General features: G+C 47.5%; 1 protein-coding gene across 2 annotated transcripts in view; it reads right to left on the reverse strand.

Annotated features, from left to right (window-relative positions):
- BACE2 (beta-secretase 2) overlaps nt 1-19,932 on the reverse strand; it is a 96,576-nt gene extending 76,644 nt beyond the window's left edge. For both annotated transcript variants that reach the window (XM_017538621.1, XM_017538622.2), the window contains exon 1: nt 19,160-19,932. In XM_017538621.1, the coding sequence (XP_017394110.1) occupies nt 19,160-19,471 (312 nt within the window). In that variant the 5' untranslated portion in view covers nt 19,472-19,932. The remainder of the gene's footprint in view (nt 1-19,159) is intronic.
- Between the last annotated feature and the right edge of the window lie 25 nt (nt 19,933-19,957).

Here is a 19,957-nt window from a genome sequence, read left to right on the forward strand (position 1 = left end):
GATAATACAGTAAATTCTTATGCATACAAAAGCTGTGAGAGCTATATGTCGGTAAACTTCCTGAAGGATTACATGTAAGTGGTAGTGGGTCAGGAATTTATCACTTGCTTGCAACTCTGTTGTGGTACCAGTCAACGATACAAAGCCCGGCCACTCTAAAGTGTTTGCAAGCCCTCATGTTCAGAGCACTGAATTCTCAAAGGTGGTTTTGTGGTTGTTTATAACCTCAAACACAATCACCCTTTGCTTCCCCCAACCACTTTCTCTTGCTCAGTATCTACACATCACATCTTCACCTTCCACTAAAAGTTCAGAGTAATACGCAGCAATGACAGGCACACTCCAAACCCACAGAGGCTTTCATAGGTTAGATTCTAGAGCCTGTCAGCAGGTTAGGATTTTAAAGAACAGTTTTTAAACTCTGCTTTGTGATTCCTGGGCCAAAATAATGCTCTCAAATACATTCAGTGGTAGAACATATTTGATCTTTCTTTCCTTAAATATCATCCTAATTTGTGCCAACCATGGTTCCAGCACACTGACTGTTCTAGGTACACAGTAGCTGCAGCAAACTCTGTGCCAGCCACACCCCTCCTGGGCATTTGACCTTACAGCCTCTAAATGCAAACTTGGCCAGGCGCGGTTGCATTTACAGCCTCTAAATGCAAACTTGGCTCACGCCTGTAATCCCAGAACTTTGGGAGGCTGAGGAGGGCGGATCATGAGGTCAAGAGATCAAGACCATTCTGGCCAACACAGTGAAACCCCGTCTCTACTAAAATACAAAAATTAGCTGAGAGTGGTGACATGCGTCTGTAATCCCAGCTACTAGGGAGGCTGAGGCAGGAGAATTGCTTGAACCCAGGTGGCGAAGGCTGCAGTGAGCTGAGATCGCGCCACTGCACTCCAGCCTGGCGCCTGGCAGCAGTGAGATTCTGTCTCAAAAAAAAAAAAAAAAAAATGAGTATAAAAAAAAAAAAAAAAAAATTATAAATGCAAGCACCTATGACTCTCTGCAGATGGTTTCTCTGGCCAGCTATTGAGCCACAAATGCTGAAAAGTGAACCCCCTGGGAGCTGCCCTCTACCCATAGTTGGCAGGAGCGAGTGATAAGGCCCAGCTGCCTTGCCCCCTAGTCAGGACAGCTGAGTCTATCTGACATCACCTCTCAGAGATCCCTAGGAGGGAGTGGGCCTCAGTGGCCCACACTTATAACCTCCTCCATGACACACGCTCTTACCTGTGACTCCTACTGGTGAGGCAGGAGGTGGGACTTGATTTCAGAGGCAGGGCTTAGACACAGAGCCAAACTGAGCACTAGCTAAAACAGGTCGTGGTGGGTGCAGTTTTCCATAGGACACACCCACCAGCATGCCATGTCAGTTTACCATTTCCATAGCAACACCCAGAAGTTACCACCCCTTTTCATGGCAATGACCCACTGGCCCTAAAGTTACCACCCTCATCCTAGAAATATCTGAAGAAACCGCCCCTTAATTTGTATATAGTTGAAGGTAGGTATAAATATGACTGCAGAGCTGCCTCTGAGCTGCTACTCTGGGCACACAGCCTATGGAGCAGCACCTCTGCCTCTGCTGTGCACGACTACTCCCATCAAAGCTGCTGCCTAACACCACCAGCTCACCCTTGAATTCTTTCCTGGGCAAATCTGAGAACCTTCCCAGGCTAAGCCCCAATTTTGGGGCCTGCCTGTTCTGCATCATCTGGCAGCCAGCAAAGGGACGAGGACAGTGGAGACAGTGGCCATCCGCAGAGAGGCGAGACAGCGGAGACAGAGGCAGCAATTGGCGAAATGGCAAGAGACGGTGAAGCAGACTGTGACTGAGGATGTAAGAGCTGTAACATTGAGGCGGTAACAATAAAGAGCTGCTAACACTACCGAGCTAGAACCCTAACCAGAGCCTCTTTTCAGAGCCATCATCTTTCCCTGGCAGGTGGTGGAACTGAGTGGACAGCCAAGTGTTCATAGTGCAGCTGTCTCGTGTGGGACCCACTCCTCCAACCAGCAGGCTGGTGGGTTACTGGTCCCTGTGCCAGCCCCCGACACAGAAGCTGAGCACCCCCAAGCTGGGGAACCTGGAGAGACCTGCACCTTGGTTCCATGTGGAAGGTTGGTTGGTGCTATTTTGTCTTCTGTGGATGGGTGAGTGTCACCTTTGTAATGTCTCCAAATAATATTAGGTAAGCTAGGAAATAAAAGCCTTTGGCTAAGTGGTCAGTTCCCCACCTAGTTTGGGTGCCTTGAAGGAAGGATGTCGTTGATACCCCTTCACCTGGTTCTTTCTTCTCTGACTCCATTTGATTGCTTCATTATTGGTTTTATTTTCAGTCCTAATACCTATGTCTTGTTTGCAGTCTTATGTTTGCTTTTGACTTGCTGTTAACTATATTTGGGCAACTGTTTAAGGCAGGACACTCGGCTGTGAGAGGTCCCCTGTTTGTTGACTCCGGGACACAAGAGTCACATATTCTATGTTCTGTAACCTGGTCTTGGGTTCACTGGGTTGGCCGTCCCCTTGGGTGCCCCATTGTTTTTGGCGCTGCTGTGTACTACTGCTTTGGTGAGGGTACCCCTGTGGGCTGAAACGTGGGAATTTGGGGTTCTCAGCATTGGTCTTATAGGCCACCCTCCAGATGCTCTGGGGTTTTTGGCATTGGTATTTCCTCCAGGATTGTGGGTTATACCCCTTCCCCCAGGCGAATATTGGTCTTGCCTTTTTCTGTCCTAAAGTTAGGAGTATTGTTTTCCTAATAGCCAGTTGCAAGCTCCTTCCTATGTCCTGCCTTCTAACTCCCTTGCTTACGCCATTCTTGGTCAAAGAAATTGGGAGTCCCCAGGCTTCTGGCCCGGCAGTCAGCCACCTACAGTGGTAGACAGGTGGCCACCCTGGTATTTTTTCAGTATCTCCACTACTGGGGAGGTTCTCCAGCAAGTCGGGGCCTCTGAGATCTCCCCTTGGGCAATGCTGTTTACCCCTTTGCCTTCCTCCATTTCTTTAGCCCCCTCTCCACCCAACTCTCAATCTCTATGGAATTTAGGCTCCACATTCGACTGCCCATTTGTAGCTCATAATCCACTTTTATAACACCTTGCTATCCATATTTACACCTTTAAAGAACATGGGAATTTAAGAGGGAAAAGTAACTAGGTTTTCGCTAAACTTAAGCTAACTAAAACCCTCTGTGGAGTTCCTTACTAGGCATGGGGACAAGAGTGAGCATCCCGAAGGACTCACCACTAGGGTGTCTTTTAAGCTATTGGAGCAAATTCAAATTTGGCTTAAAGAAAAAGAAACTCATTTTGTATTGCAACACCATTTGGGTTAAATACAAGTTAGACAACCAATATATCTGGCCTAAACATGGTTCTATATACTATAATGATATTTTACGATTAGGCTTGTTTTGTAAAAAAGAAGGAAAATGGGAAGAGATCCCTTATGTACAGACTTTTATGGCTCTTTACTGGCTCACATTACTGCCAGGTACCAGAAAGCCATGCATGAGGGATCCCCAACTCACTGCCCACCATCAAACATGCACAGCCCCTGCAGAGGCTCTTCAGTCACCAGTCCTGAGTGGGCGTTCTCACCAACTCTCTAGTGAAAGATTCCACCCCAATGTCATCAGGCACCTTTCCCCCTTATCCAACTAGCCCTCGTCTACACCCTCTACTGCTCAAGAAAGTGAGCCCAAACAGTACCACAGGAGTGAGGTCCCATATCAGCCTCTAAAGTCAAACCTGTGTCCATCATGGGAAGTAGCTGATGGAAATCAGGGAACACTCAAAGAATACACATGCCATTTTCTATGTCTAATTGGACCTTATAAAAGGAAAACATTGGCCAGTTTTCAGATATTCCAGAAAAGCTTATACAAGAGTTTGTTACATTGACCACGTTCTTTAAATTGTCGTGACTTACAAATATTGTCATCCGCTTCCTGGGCTGTGGGGAAAAAAAAAATGTGGAGGAAAAAGCTTGTGGATAAGCCAGTCAATTATGACAAGGTTAAAGAAATAACTCAGGGAAAAGATAAAAATCCTGCTGTGTTTCAGGGTCATTTAGTTGAGGAACTCAGGAAATACACTAATGCAGGCCCAGACAGCCCAGAAGGGCAAGCTCTCCTGGGTAAACATTTTATCATTCAATCCTCCCCTGACACTAGGAGGAATCTACAAAAAGCAGCAATAGGACACTGAAGTCCTATGAGCCAACACTTACACATAGCCTTTAAAGTTTACAACAATAAGGACAGGGCAAAAGGGGGGGGGGGGAAGAAATAGCCAAAAAGTACAATTGTTAACAGTTACTTTAAGGCCCCTTCCCCCTCGGGGTTGCTCATCTTGAGAAAATGTCGTAAAATTGGCATCTGGGATGCCCAGACAAGAGCCCCTGACTTGCTGACACCTGGATCGGAATCACTGTGCCTACTATAAGCAAAAGAGCCACTGGCAATGAGAATGTCCTAACTGCTCTGGTGACAGACAACAAAAAAAAGCTTCCATCAATACCAGAGCTACTTCCTCTACTCGTCCCAGCGAGCTGCTTTGCTCAGGCAAGTTTACTGGGAGTCTTGGATCCTTGATCCAGAGGACAGCTTTCCACGGTGGCAGGTAGCAATTGCCTGAACGTTCTTCTTTGGTATTTCCACTGTTGGGCATGCTGTCTGGTGGCTTAGGGACTCCAGAATCTTCTTTTGAGCAATGCAGTTTGCCTCCTCCCCTTTTTAGTTGATGGGATTCTCTGCCCTGACTCTTACTGCTTCCCATACCTATTGGGGCAAACAAAATTTGGCCAGGTAGATAGGTTCCAGTTCTGTAAACAGCTTGAATCCAGTTGTCTTGTATAGGTTGTTTTATTTAGTATGTTTTTGGGTATAGGTACATGTATTGTGATGTGTATTGTAACCAGCATGCTATCAAATTGGCTTATAGATAAAACAGCACTCATAAATTCAACAAATAAGACTAGTCAAAGCATATTAGTTTGAAGAGAATCTTGTGTCTTCTAAAATATAACTTTAGGATTTTTATCTAGGTAAGTCACTGATGTTCATAGGCTTTAAAACAGTTAAAATGGCTTTAAATGTGACTAACTTTGTATGATATCTTGGTTCTTGGTGATCTAGATAATGCAGTTAAAAGTGAAATAATTAAATTCAAGTGAATGGGATATGCTTAATGTGTGGTTTAAAACCATAAAATGGTAGAATGGTTGGCATTTATAGAATGCCAATGTCTAGTATGAGGTTCAGGACTTCTTCCTTTCTAGGTTTACATAAAATGTGCTAAAGAAATGTATCCTTTGAGAATTTTTTTTTTGTCTAATCCAGAAGTTATTAAATGGGAGGTTAAAAATACAAGTGAACCAGTGAGTAGAAAAGAGAGATGTAAAGAACATTATGAATGGAAAATGTATTGTTTGTTTGCAAGGAAAGGATAGAAAGAGTAATTCTATATGTGGAGAAATCTTATATAGTAAATTTCTGTCCTAAAGTAAAATAACTTGTTATTTAAGAAAGAGGTAGTATAGAACATGTCAGGAAATTCAGCTATCTTGTAGATGGTCTGTGTAAGTCATCCACACAGTGTGGATGAGTGTGGAGGTAGGTGGGCACTCACTGGCCCTTGAACTCCTTTTGAGCAGTATGGGAGCCAAGAATGTCAAACCATGGATTCTATGTGTTGAGCTGCTGTGGTCTTGGCTTGCAGTAATTACCTATATGAACCTTTCCCCTCCCCTTTAGGATTTAGGACAGATTCAAAAGTCCCTCCAATATAAAAACAAAATACTGTCCTTCCTCACAAAGGAAAAAATAGCTCCCCTGTTCAACCAGGAGACTTAGTCTTGCTAAAACCTTAAGGACAAGGATTCTTCCAAGTATCAATTACAACCAAAATAGAAGGGCTCTTATTGGGTATTGCTAAGTACGCCCACTGCTATTAAACTTCACGGAACACCTACTTGGGTACACAGATCCAGGATTAAACCCGTTTCTTATGAGTTACAGGCACAAAAGGAGGACACTACAACCACACCTATATCATTAAAGCTTTGGAAGACCTCTGCTATCTAGTTAAAATAATCAACACTCAGCCAAAAGACATAATGTAATGCTGTAGATGGGAATAGGAGCATTAATCTTGCTCTTCTTCCTGAGTATAGTATTTCTTTTCTATGGCTTTAACCAGCCACCTCCTCCTGGGAAACATCTCCTTTGGGCTTGGTGGGTATGAGGCCACTCTAAGACCCAACCAGATACCATGATGCCACTGTTAATTCTGTTTGTTCTTCTAATTGACCTAAGCCTGTGTGTGTGTTGGGGGTAGGGGGAACAAAATTTTAGAGTAAATATTTCAAAAATTATAGCAGCATAGAATGATCTTTATGGTTGCTAGATTTGCCATCAACACCCCCAAGATACAGAGTTTCATCTTCTGATCTATCTGGAAGATCTCACAACATGTCCCCAGACCTCCTAATTAACCATAGCAATCCCAAAATACCCAAACCCCTACTTGCAAAGTGGAAATCTCCCCCACTTAGTGGATTCCACATGAACCCTGACATTCCCCTGCCCTGACCACTATTATCTGAATCTGAGAAGTTGGGTTTCTCTGTCTCCAGTGCACTAAGTAACTTTATCTTTTGCATTCACGCTCACATTAATCACACAAAAGTGGAAGTTTCCCTGTGATGCTCTGATCCAACTCTAGTTGCCAAGTTTCCAAGACCACAGTGAGGTAAATGAGATTCCATTTGTAAGTGAAAAGACCATGTATATGGTACCCTCTCCTGGACCGGAATATACAAAGGAAAAACAACTGCCTGGTCTGCGAAGGTGAGAGTACTGCCCTCTTCTAGAAAATAAAGACTGTTCAACCACCACCATTAGAATCGGTGGAAAGTGTCTCTATAGACTCAACCTGGCAATAAAGTATAAACATCACACCCCACAGGGCTCCTGTGGGTGCCCCAGCTGGGCTCCTTTTTGTCTGTGACCATGAATGGGAAGAAGTCACACCCTTTAACCACTCCCAACTCCCTAGGGAGTCACCTGTTCTTTAAGAAGTAGCTTTCCCTTATGTATCAAAAACATGGAACTGACATGAATGTATATTGGCCACTCTTGCCCCTCCAGGGGTCACAATCTATAACCCCTAAGACTAAAGAATACCAGAAAGAAGTGAGCAATAAAATTAATTCTGGCAAGAATCAGCGAGGCAATAGGACTGGCAGCACCCTGGGGTGGCTTTGCCTACCATGAGTTAACCCTAAAGAACTTGGCTCAAATCCTAGAATCCTTAGCCACCAACAGAGGTCAGGCATTAAAGAGAACTCAAGAGTCCCTAGACTCTGGCAAACGTAGTTGTCGATAACAGACTAGCGTTTGATTATTTACTACCTGAACAGTTGGAGTCTGTGCAGTTATTAATAAAACCTGCTGCATGTATATTAACTCTGGACAGGTTGAGGTTAACATCCAAAACATCTCCGAGCAGACTACCGAGTTACATAGACATAACCAGGGCACTGACCCCAACTATATCTGGTCACTATCAAAAGTGCCTTTCCAAGTCTCACCTGTTTTTCACCTCGTCTAGGACCTTTGACAGCTGTCTTGTTGTTACTAATTTTTGGTCCTTGTTTAACCTCTTAGAAGTTTGTGTCTTCTAGATTACCATAGTTCCAGAGACAATGCTGGCACAAGGCTTCCAGCTCATCCCATCCACTGACACGGAGAATAAAAGCGTCCTGCCTCTGGGCCCCTTAGATCAGGTATCCAGAGATTTTTTACTCCTCTAGTGCTAGGCAGGGCCTACGCCCATAAACTCAGCAGGAAGTAGTTATGGAAAACGGATCTCCGCCCTTCTGCAGCCCCCTTAAGATTAAGGAGGAGTATTTAATCTCTGAGGGGGGAATGAGGTAGGAGGTGGGACTCAACTCTGGGAGTGGGACTTAGACACTCACACCAAATTGGGCACTAGTTAAGACAGGTCCAGGGTGGATGCAGGTTTCCATAAGACATGCCCACCTGTGCCAAGTCAGTTCAGCATGGCCCTGGCAACACCCAGAAGTTACCACCCCTTTCCATGGCAACAGCCCGACAACCCGGAAGTTACCACCCTCATCCTGGACATGTCTGCATAAACTGCCGCTTAATTTGCATATAATTAAAAGTGGGTACAAATAAGACAGCAGAACTGCCTCTGAGCTACTACTCTGGGCGCACAGCCTATGGGGCAGTCCTGCTCTGCAAGCAGCAGCACTTCTGCTGCAGCTGTGCACGGCGACTTCAATAAAAGCTGCTGCCTAACACCGCCAGCTCACCCTTGAGTTCTTTCTTGCGCGAAGCCTAAGAACTCTCCTGGGCTATGCCCCGATCTTAGGGGTTGCCTGTCCTGCATCACTGGGATCATGTCCCAGTAAACTAGCCACACTTACCTCCAAGTGTCAGGGCCATTTCTGGAGAAAGCAGCCCAGGACACTGCTGAATAACACACACAATAGTCTCCATGGCCTTCTCCACCCCACCCCACACCCGGCACTGCCAGCTTGATTCCCCTTTTTAATTGCCTGTATGCAGGGTAGCATAATGTTTTCACATTCTGTGTAAGGCCTTTGTTCTACAAAATCTAACCTCAGAGCACAATTTTAAACTAGATGAAAGAGGAGCTGCTTCTGGAGCATTGCAGACACTGCCCCGCCACACATGTGCACTCAGCCTGGACACCCTCAAGTCTTCACTTCCCTGGCTGCGGCCTGGGACACGTTTTCAAATTCTCAAGGCTGAGTCCTTCTCCTCCTGCCAATCTTGGCTCAAACTGCACCTCCTCAGAGAGGTCTTCCCAAGCCGCCTTCATAAAGCAGGACTCTCGCCCATGCCCGTTCCCGCATCGCGCTGTCTCACAGTACTCCTCTCAAAGTCTGTTTACTTCTTTAACAATCTGTCTTCCTTACAAGAACAGAAGTTCTGTAAAACCAAGGACTATCTTTGTCTAGTTGACTGTTGTGTACCAGGGCTTAGACCAAGGCCCTGACATACAGTAGGTGCTTAATAAATACACTCTGAGGCAGGCTCTTGCTCTGTTGCACAGGCTGGAGTGCAGTGGCACAATCATAAATCACTGCAGCCTTGACCTCCTGAGCTCAAGTGATCCTCCTGCCTCGGCCTCCTGAGTAGCTGGGACTACAGGCATGCACCATCAAGCCTGGATACTTTTTTTGAAAATGTATTTGTATAGATGGGGACTTACTATGTTGACTAGGCTGATCTTAAACTACCCTCAAGCAATCTTCCCACCTTGGCCTACCAAAGTGCTGGGATTATAGGCATGGGGCCACCACACCCGGCCAATGTGCTGAAGGAAGAAAGAAAAACATGCTCGTCCTTTGAGCCCAGTTCACAATTTTTCTCCTCTTTAATCCCCAGTCACTCCAGTTATAATTGATGTTTAACTCCTCACACTTTAATGCATCCGGCAGGAAGATCCAAGTGGCATCAGGAACAAGACAGGACCTTATGTATGGGGGAATCAGCAGGTATCAGCGTGCCCCCGTGCTCAGGGCAGCTGTTTCCACTGCACGTTCTCCTTTGCCCCTCTGGGCAGCGACCCCAGGCCAGCCAATCTGCTGTGCGGAGTAACCAGGATTTCTCACTCTTGGCACGGTTGTCATTTGGGACCAGATTGTTCTTTGTTGTGAGGGCTGTCCTGTGCCACATGGATGCTCAACAACAATTCTGGTCTCCAGCCACAGGATGCCAGGAGCACCATCTAAGTTGTGAGAACTCAACATGTCTCCAGAGGATGCCACATGTTCCCTGAGGGGACACAGTCACCTCGGGTTGAGAACCAAGGAGCCAGGTCTCTTTGCCACCCTGGGGTAAAGCTCTGTTCCCACCCCCTCTTACGAGGGCTGGGAGGCAGAGTCGTGGGGCCACGGAAGGCCGGCTTTGCAATGAGAGGACAGGATTCACATTCCTTCAAGATGTAGACCCAGATTGTCAGGCATCTAGTTCTTGGGTTTGTTGTTTGCCTGTCTTCCCCCTTTGTTGACTAGCAGCCTGGAATTCGCCACTTTTTCTAAACTAAGATTTATGGAACACTCACCACACACGGCTGATGCTGTGCAAGGCTGTTTCTAACACACCTCACCTCACTTCACTCTCAATTCTACACATGCACTCTGTTTCATCTTTAGCCTTTCTTGGGAAGGTGATAGAGATGTAGGAAGGGGCACACCTTTGTACCATGTCCCAAGGGTGTTACTGGTGGAATAACATCCCCTCCCACCCCACCCCAGTTTCTAACCAGCCGTAGGCTGTGACACAGTGGGGCAAGGCTCAGAGGGTGAAATTAGGAATAAGTGTGATGTAAGGGAAGGGCTGCCTTATTTTAGAACACAGACTTTCTGAATACCTATGTTGATAGGTTAGATCCTCTCCCCTTCCTGCCTTCCTTCTGCTGATCCTCAACATCTTGATGGTGTCCTACCTCAGTGCCTTTAGAGACATGAGTTGTGACACACTCGGGATGCCATCAGACATCCTCCAGCCCAAGACTGTCGAATGTAACAGGGATTTCTGCATTCTGGAACAAGCCTCAATTTTCCCCAAGCAGGAGTAGTCCAGACAGCAAAACACAGCCGGATAGTACCACACTCCCTTTCTGCCTTAGCAAAAACAACCACTGTCTCATTCAAGGGAGGAGGCTGCCAAGCAAATTTGTTACTGGAAACATTTGTAACAACTTCTAGTTTGCACTGCCTTGGAGCAAGCACACTTTGTAGGGTACCGATTTCCGGTTGCTTGGGCCACAAGGTAACCACTGATCGTTACTGGAAGTTGCAAAATTGTGGGACCCGGGTAGAGGAATGGATCTCTGTCCAAACTAAGAATAAAAAGAATGACATCTGTATTTTATATGTCTTTTTTCACTTTGTCTTTCTAGTAATTCATTTTTTTCTTGATGTTTACACCTTGCTGCCCCATGATAGACTGGACATCTCAAAACACACCTTCAGCACCAAGGTTTTGAATAGCAGCGCCTCAGAACGAGATCCCCAAAGAAAACTGTTTTCCACTTGCCCAACACAAAGTGGGTTTTGGAACACAATCTGCTTGAGGTGGAGATTTTCTAGATGGGGGAAGATAAGGAAACACTTAACCTAGGAACGGTATTTAGGAAGATGAAAGAACATAGCCTTTCTGCACAGGAAACCACTGAGCACAGGAGAATCTGGCCTCTGCAGTGGCCTTCAAATAGAGTCCAGTGGCTGGGGCCAGCCTGCCTGCTTAAGGGGGACTCAAGGGATATAATAAAATGCAGATTCTCAGGTCCTAGTGCAGACAGTCTCACCCAGTAAGTCTGGAATGCATATGGGAATCTGTATTTCTAAGCAGTTCTGCAAGGCATTCCTGGTCTTTCCGTAGGCAGCTCGTTTGGGGAAAGAAGCAATGACTTCAAGTGTGACCTGTGAGCTGGTGGCAGCCACCCTCAGCTCTGCTCCCAATCACTAACCGATTCTGCATTTTAACAGAACCCCAGGTGATACACCTGCACAAAGCCGAAGCAGATTGGTCTGGGGACAAAAAAAAAAAAAAAAAATAGAGCTATGGAGATTCTCTCAAATGAAATAGATGCTATCACTGACTGTTAGAGCTCCTAGAAGGAATCTCAGGTCACTTGATCAAATTCCCTGATTCACAGATGAGGAAACTGAGGCTCAGACAGCTCAAATGACTTCTCTCCAATATTCAACATTTAACAAGTAGCAGATCTGGGACTAGTACCAAAGCACCTAGCTCCCCAATCACTACATAAGCCACACGGCTCTGGCTGCTTGCCAGTGGCTTTTCTGATGAGAAAAAAGCCTAGGAATTTCCCCAGGAGGCAGCTAGATACAGTGGGAAGGGCTCTGGACGCCTCTCTAAGGCTTCTGGAATCCACGTCCACCTCCACCAAGAAGCCGCTTTCCTGTCAGCTACAGGTGCTCACCTGAAAAGCAAGTCAGGCCATATTAACCCTGACATTGCTGGTACCTGGAAAACTTTCTGATTTAATGCTTTCCACCTCCCCCCATGCCTCGCCACCCCCATGGCATGAAATCCTGAGGGGCTGGTTTAGAGGTTGTTTTATTTGGCTGCTGGTGGGGGGCTGCACAGCTGGTAGGTATACTGCACCAGCCTCCTGCCTGCTGCCAACAAGGCCATTTCCCAAGCACTGGCTTTGGAGAAGCTGGCACTCTGCAGTGGGAGTGCGAGGCTGCCTTTAGCAGGCCAGGCGTAAATCCTCTCCCTGCCACTTTCAGCCTAGTGTGAAACGGATGGAATGTGCATTCCCACTTCCCTTTATGGTTCCCTGGAATGATGGAGCTGCCCAGGGCATTGCCACATTACTCTTCAGACAGCCCCTTTGTCTTCCTACAATGGCAGTGCTGAGGTTGTGTATTTCTAGGTGCAGGTATATGGCTGCCATATAATAGAAATATGAAAACATCCCACCCAGGACCTGTGCTGGATAGCAAGCATTAGCACAACACAAACCCACTCATTTTATTTTTTTATTTTTTTAATTTTTTTTATTTTGAGACAGAGTTTCACTCTTGTTACCCAGGCTGGAGTGCAATGGCGTGATCTCGGCTCACCGCAACCTCTGCCTCCTAGGTTCAGGCAATTCTCCTGCCTCAGCCTCCTAAGTAGCTGGGATTACAGGCACGCGCCAGCATGCCCAGCTAATTTTTTGTAGTTTTAGTAGAGACGGGGTTTCACCATGTTGACCAGGCTGGTCTCGATCTCTTGACCTTGTGATCCACCCGCCTCGGCCTCCCAAAGTGCTGGGATTACAGGCGTGAGCCACCGCGCCCGGCTCATTTTATTTCTTGATGTGGTTAATGTCAGCACTCCCAGAGTATTCTTTCTTCTTCTGACAATTCTAAGAGCCAAAAAATGACCTTTTTTTAAATTGAGTAGCAACAGGCAATTATCTAATAGTCCATCTAAGCCAAGAAAGGATGAAAAGGAGCCAGGCCAGGCAGGCTGCATGGAAGAGGTGATACTCTCTTCCTGAGGTTCCACCATAAATGCGTTTACACCCAGGGAAGCTATAGAAGGGGTGCCAGGCCACCCACCAGCCTCACAGGTGTGCTCTGTTGTGCTGGTAGTATCTGTTACCATAACATACAATGAGCCCCAGTGTCTCGCCAAGGCCTGGGCAAGCAGGGTGACCCGGAGGAGGGATCCATGACACACGGCAAGGGACCCAGGGACAAGCAGAGGTTCACAGTCAGTCACAGGAGCCTCAGGTCACCTGGAGAGGGGCCTCACTCACCAGCAGGTAGGACCACCACCCCATTCCTGCTGTACCCAGTGTGGGGGTGGGGCAAGAATCAGCAGCCTCTAACCTTCCACCTCTGCCCCAGCATAGGCGGACCCTGAATCCAGCGGCCAAAGGCTTGACCTGCTCTAGTCTATGAATGAGATATTAAATAAATCCCAAGGCATGCTGTCAGATACCATGGATAAGGAGAAAAACACCCCCTTTAAATTCCCCCCCCCTCTACCCTTGGGAGCAATGCAGCTGGGCACCACAATCACAAAAGAACAGCCACTCATCACGACAGCCAACCTTTTCCTTTTGGGATCATTCCAGGAGGAAAAAGGAGGGATGGGCAGCCAAGAGGAGGCTAAGCCAAGCTACCTACAATAAGGAGATCACACAAGGAGATCAGGGCTGAGTATGGTGGGAAGTATGGGGAAAGGCCCCTATTTCATATTAAATATATCCTGATTGATAAGGGGGTTGCCTTATAATGTCTTTAAAACATGAGATACTCAAGCTATGTCCATGTTGTTCCCAACACAAGTATTTGTTACTCATAAGTATTTAAATATCATTGATCTAATCTTGCACACATTGGATTTCTCTCATGTTATACACGAATTTCAGCAACTCTAGAATTAGTGCAACATGACATGGGACAGTTTTTTTGTTTTGTTTTTAAGACAGAGTCTTGCTCTGTCGTCCAAGCTGAAGTGTAGTGGTGTGATCTCGGCTCACTGCAACCTCTGCCTCCCAGGTTCAAGCAATTCTCCTGCCTCAGCCTCCCTAGTAGTTGGATCTACAAGTGTGAGCCACTATGCCTGGCTAATTTTTGTATTTTCAGTAGAGACGGGGTTTCACCATGTTGGCCAGGCTGGTCTCAAACTCATGACCTCAGGTGATCCGAATCGGCCTTCCAAAGTGCTGGGATTACAGGCATGAGCCACCACACCCAGGCTGACATTTCAAATTTTTAAGCAATTACTCTCTAGTAGGAAAACAATACAAAAGTACAGAAGAGAAGTAGAAAAGCTCCCTTCTCCCTTCTCTCGCCCAGGCCCCAGGGCACTGTCTTACCACAGGCTTCACAGTAATACAACACTGAAATCATCATTTGTTTATTGCCTATAATAAAAGTTACACTTGAATCCCAAATTGAAATTACTAACAATTAAAAGGTGAGGTGGAATCAAAGAAAAAAAAAATCCATGGTATGAAAAACCTAGAATGAACCTGTTGTGGATTAAATTGTGTTCCCCCAAAAAGATAAGTTGAAGACTTAACTCTGGTATATGTGAACTTGACCTTATTCAGAAAGTGGGTCTATGCAGACGTGATCAAGTAAAGATTAGGTCAGGTTAGAGGAGGTCAGGCCCTAATCTAATGACTGGCATCTTATGAGAATAGAGGAATTGGGCCACAGAGACTTACACAGAGTTGGGAGACTGGAGTGATATGGCCAAGGGCCAAGGAATGACAGCAGCCAGCAGATACTAAGAGGAAGGAAGAAGGTATCCTCTCCAAGAGCCTCTGGGGGGACAGTGTTTCTGATGATACCTTGATTTTCCAACTCTAGCCTGTAGAACTGTGGGAACAAGTTTCTATTGTTGTAAAACCAGGACACTAATGCAGAACTTAGATTATCCACAGCTGAGGAAAAGGAAGCCGAGGGAGGTTCCTCACTTGCCCATGGTCTCAGGTGTGACACTACAGTGTTTCGGACCCATAATCAGGCCAGGATGCTTCCACCAAACCATGTCATCTCTGGAAGCATGAAGATGGTTCTTCTTAAAAAGTTACTGTAACTAAAACATTGCACCTAAGGAGGAACTGCAATGAAGTGCAAAGACTTTGAGCTGGGCAGACCCAGATTGACAGCCCTGCGCCACCTTGCCTTTGCCAGTGTGGCCCTCTGAGCCTCGGTTATCCCATCTGAAAATTAAGTCATGTTGTGCACATTTTCCAGGACATTGCAAGGATAAAATGAGGTGAGCCACGCAAAGGGTTTCACATGCCCTTTGAGTGCCCAACACTCAATCAGCCAGAAATCAAGGTCAGCTCTTAATCTTATAAACCATTTCTCAGACTCCTGTCCCTCCTTGTTTCAAGCTGATTTCTTGGCTCACCTTTCCTAGTCCTCTGTAACACAGCCTTTGATGAATTCTTTCTCTAAAGCCCAGGAGCTGCCACTTCTCACTCAAAGGAGCTGGTGGCAAACTGGCTTGGACTTTCTTGTTCTTTCAACCTCAGTAATTGTTTTATTTCATTGTCTTAAAGAGTTTACCATTTCAAGTGGTTCCATCAGATTTCTTCTTGCTGGGGCCGCCTCCTTGTTTTCAGCCTCACCTACAGTCAGCTTAATCTGGGGAGCCTGGATGGCTTCTTCCAAAGAACAAACTCTTATTTGCATATGCTCAGTCCATATTTTCAATCCAAGTTTTCCAAAAAATTTCATACTAAGAGGCTGAGAATCAAGGAAATGCACTATGATTAAAATAGGATTTGCCAAAATAATTAGGTGGTCCTTGACATTCAAGTGCTCAGGTATGAGAAGTGTTTTGCAGTCTGCTTTACTCAACTTAGTGGAGATGACAGAAAATCTTTCCGGAAAAAAAAAAAAAAAAAAAAAAAAAAAAGCTTCTTTAAAGCTACTGCAAGATATATAGCCGAAAACCTTTTCCTATCTTCAGTTGGAGATATTGTGTAGCATGAAAGTCTCTTTTTTTAATAATGGAAATTGCTGTAATTATAATCACTTTAGAACACTGTTATTATTATTAATAAGACCAAATTGCACAGTTCAAGCAGATGCTGGTTGAAAGAACTGTTCCGAAGTTCTCCTGTTCGAAAGAGCCCATATAATGGATCAGCCACAGACCTGGTAGTCATCTCCATGCCAACGTGGCCCTGCCCGCCAGCACACGGGTCCTGCAGCTCTCACACAGGCTTCTGGGCACATGCCTGTGACTCCTCACAGAGTCACTGGGCAAACAATGGACCTCCAGTTCCTGATTAAAGCATTCAGGGAACAAAAGCATACTTCTAGCAGTTGACTTTCCCTTAGGAGAGGGGGCGCTGGAGAGCTGTGGTTGCTGCTGACCCTCTCCTCTCAAGGTCTCTCCCATGCACGGATCCAGCTCTTCATTCTGTCGCTCATTCAGCAGTGCCCAAGGAAGCAGGAGATGGGGGAACAGCAGGGAGTGCGGCAGGATCCAGTTGCAGTCATAAAGTTCCTAACACCTTGGGGTATAAGTTCAGGGTTCTCTGGCTAGAAAGGGTAGTTTGAGGCCAATACCAAAGAGATCAGGAGGTATGAGGGGAAGGAAGTCATTATCTGCCTGGTGGTTCAGAATTTGGCTTCTGAAGTTCAGCTCCCTGGGTTCCATTTTTGGCCCTCCCTTTTTCTTGCCCTGGAAAGTCACTCAGTCTCTCCAAGCTTCAGTTTTCCCACCCCCAAATGCATATAAGAACCCTGAGGGGTGGTGGGTGGTGGTGGTGGGTGGTGGAGATTCCTGGGGAAAGCACCCCTAAAGCACATAGCACAGTGCTTGTCACTGAGCTTTCAGACATTGTGTATGACGATTACTTAATTCTTGAAAAACTTGGTTATTTATTGCTTGAATTTACAATTCCATTTTTTCTCTCCACCTAAGCAATTTTTATTTTAAGCTTCGGAGAATCAGCAGAGAATAAATGTATGACTCCTGGCCATTAGTAGAGCAGGAAAGCTCACTCCAGGTTCAGAAGTCACCTCACTGCTGCCCCCTCTTGCTGGCCGACGACACCCTGCTAGTGGTCAGAGACATTTCAGGGCAACACAGGCAGGCAGTTAATCTTAATGCGGTAGTCAGTAAAGCCTGAGTTTACAGTAGGCATTTGCAAAGATTTTGCTATAAAGCGGCTTATTGCTAAATCAAGCCAGGAAGGAGGTATGGGATATTTCATTACCCATCACATGTAAAAGTTAAATCCTTCTCTGTGAAAGCAGCCCTTCCTGGAAACATGCTAATGTTTGAGAAGTAATCTTGAACGAACTGCTGCCTTGGCTATGGTAAAGACAGGAGCCTAGGGGCTCAATACATTTCTATTAATTAAATTAATTAAACCTCATTTTAAAGTAAAGGTCATTGAATTAATTAACAAAGGCAAGCAATTATTTATAAAAGTTTTTTTTTTTTTTTGATTGCCCAAGGTAAGTATTTTTCAGTCCTTCAGGCTTCTTCCTGTCCCCTTTCCTTTGGAGAGAGGGTTTCGGGGCTTAGCACAGCCCTCGGACTACCCAAATTTAGTTTTAGTAGAGACAATTCCCTCACATTAAAGCATACATCTCAAATGGGGAGTCATGCAAAGCCTGTTCCAAAAGATTCTCTGTAGGTCACCGAAGAAGTTCTTCCTCAATATCCTGTGATATTTACAAGGTTCTCAGCACCAGGCGCATGTTCCCACGTGGTGGCTGCACCAAGACCACATCTTAAGGCCGAGTTAAGCTCTCTCAGCTGATGGGATTCCCATTCCCTCCCTCCAACCATCCACTCCCGGAGATGGGAAAGATCATTCACGTGGCTTCCCATGACTTACATGAAAGGCAACTAGAATGAAAGTGTGAGCAGAATACGGTTTTGAAGGGGTCCCCTCCTCCCCCCCGCAAACTAATTAAACAACTACAGAAGTTATTCGGCAGCTTCCTTTTTCAAAAGAATTAGCATGGCATGTCTTTCCTCTTAAAGTCTTGAATAATTTAATGAGAATTATACAAAAAGTCATGAGTATGTTCTATTTATGGGAGAATCATAGCTAAATTAAAACCCAAATGACAATGTTAAAAATAAAAATAAAGTATCTTCAAACTGTGCATTCAATTGAGCAAATGATTTCAAATCCCACTTGCATTAGATACTTTGAAAGTAGGAGGGGGAGCAGATCAATTGGATTTTTTTTTTTTTAATTGAAGATTACTGTGCTTGGGAACATTTGTTTCTTGCTACAAAAATTGTTAGTAAATGAACATCAGAGTAAGAGAAAAGCTGCTTGGTTTTTTATTTTTGTTTTGTAATCGGGATACCACTTGGTCCCCGGACACCTCACTTAGCTCACATTTTTTTTCCCGGTAGCTGGACTGCATTTTACACTTTCTGCACCGCCGCGTGTAGATGCATCGCTCGGTGCAGAGGGGCAGGGCCGCGGGATGAGCAAGGACGCAGCTGCCAAACCAACTCAGAGAAGGGAACGCTGGCGCGGGGGGGAACGCTGCTCCTCGCACGAGCAGCAAGCAAGCCGCTTCAGAACCGGGTTGCTTTTAGCTGAGCTCATGCATAAATCCCTTCTAAAGGGTACTGCGCCTTTGGAAGCCCGCCACGAGCCTCTTTAGCAATGAGACAGCATAGGGGGGTGGGCGGGGGGAGGGAGAGTCTGAAGACGAGGTGATTTTCCCCTGAACAGCCCGTCGCCAGAGGCCCACCGCTCCGTCTCCCGCTGGAAGTAGGTGTCGCCCGCAAGAAGGAAATCACGTTACTGGAGGCGGCAAGTTCCAGGTCTCCTCTCCCGCCCTGCCCCGCGGAGGGGGAGCTCACAAGTTCTGAAACACTCGCGCACACCCCTCCGTGCGCCCCGGGCGGGGGCCGCTGTCCTCCGCGACCCAAGAGCGAGCGCCCCCGCTCCCCCGCCCACCCGAGCCCCTCTGCGTTCCCAGCTCTTCTCTGCGGGGACAGCTGCTGCTTTGGGGCGATGCTAAGCCGCGTGGAGGCTTCTCCGTACGGCCCCCTTCCCCCAACGAGCTCGAAAAACCCGCGGCAGCCGCCAGGGCGTGGGGCTTACCTTCTGCGGGGGGGTCCCGATCAGCATCTCCAGGTAGTAGCCGCGGCCAGAGTCCCCCTGCAGGTTGTCCACCATGGCCAAGAAGTTGGCGGAGCCCGCGGCGGACTCCAGGGCGGGCTCCAGGGCGAGCGCCAGGCCGTCCGCGCGGCGCTCGGCGGGGCTCCCGGGTCCCGAGGTGGGCGCAGCAGCGCGGTTCGTGGCCGTGGCCACGCGGAGGGGCAGCGTGAAGGGCGCGGGGGCCAGCTCCGGGGCGGCGCGCAGGAGCCACTGGGCCAGCAGAGGCAGCAGCAGCGCCCGGGCCAGCGCGCCCATGCCCACGGCGGGGCCCTGGGGGCGCGCCCGGCCCAGTCCGTCCCGTCCCGTCCGGCGGCCGCGGCTCAGCGACTCGACCGGTGCGCGGGGCTGCGGGCAGGGATGGGCGCGCACCGGAACCGGCGGCGGCGGCGGCAGCGGGGAGGACGGGAGGAGGGCCCAGGGGAGGAGGCTCGCTGGCGAGGAGAAGGCGGAGGCCGGGGAGGCGGGCGCGGAGGCGCGGAGGCGCGGAGCCGCCCCAGCCCGTGCCGCCAAGTTGGGCAAGTTCTTCTCCGCTGCCCCCTCTGGCGGCCGCGGCTGCCCCGCAGCGGCCCGGCCCCTCCCCTGCGGCCAAGGTCACAGCTGGGCGCGGGGGCCGCCGTGGTCCACCTGCACCCGCCCTGCGCACCCTCGCCGGGCTGCAGCCGCGCCTCTTCCCCGGGAAACTGGAGTCCCGAATTTCCTCGGAACGCGCCCCGGCGGCCGCGGCCAACGGATGTGACGAGG

The sequence above is a fragment of the Cebus imitator genome, unplaced genomic scaffold (genome assembly GCF_001604975.1).
Source record: "Cebus imitator isolate Cc_AM_T3 unplaced genomic scaffold, Cebus_imitator-1.0 Scaffold112, whole genome shotgun sequence".
Taxonomy (NCBI): domain Eukaryota; kingdom Metazoa; phylum Chordata; class Mammalia; order Primates; family Cebidae; genus Cebus; species Cebus imitator.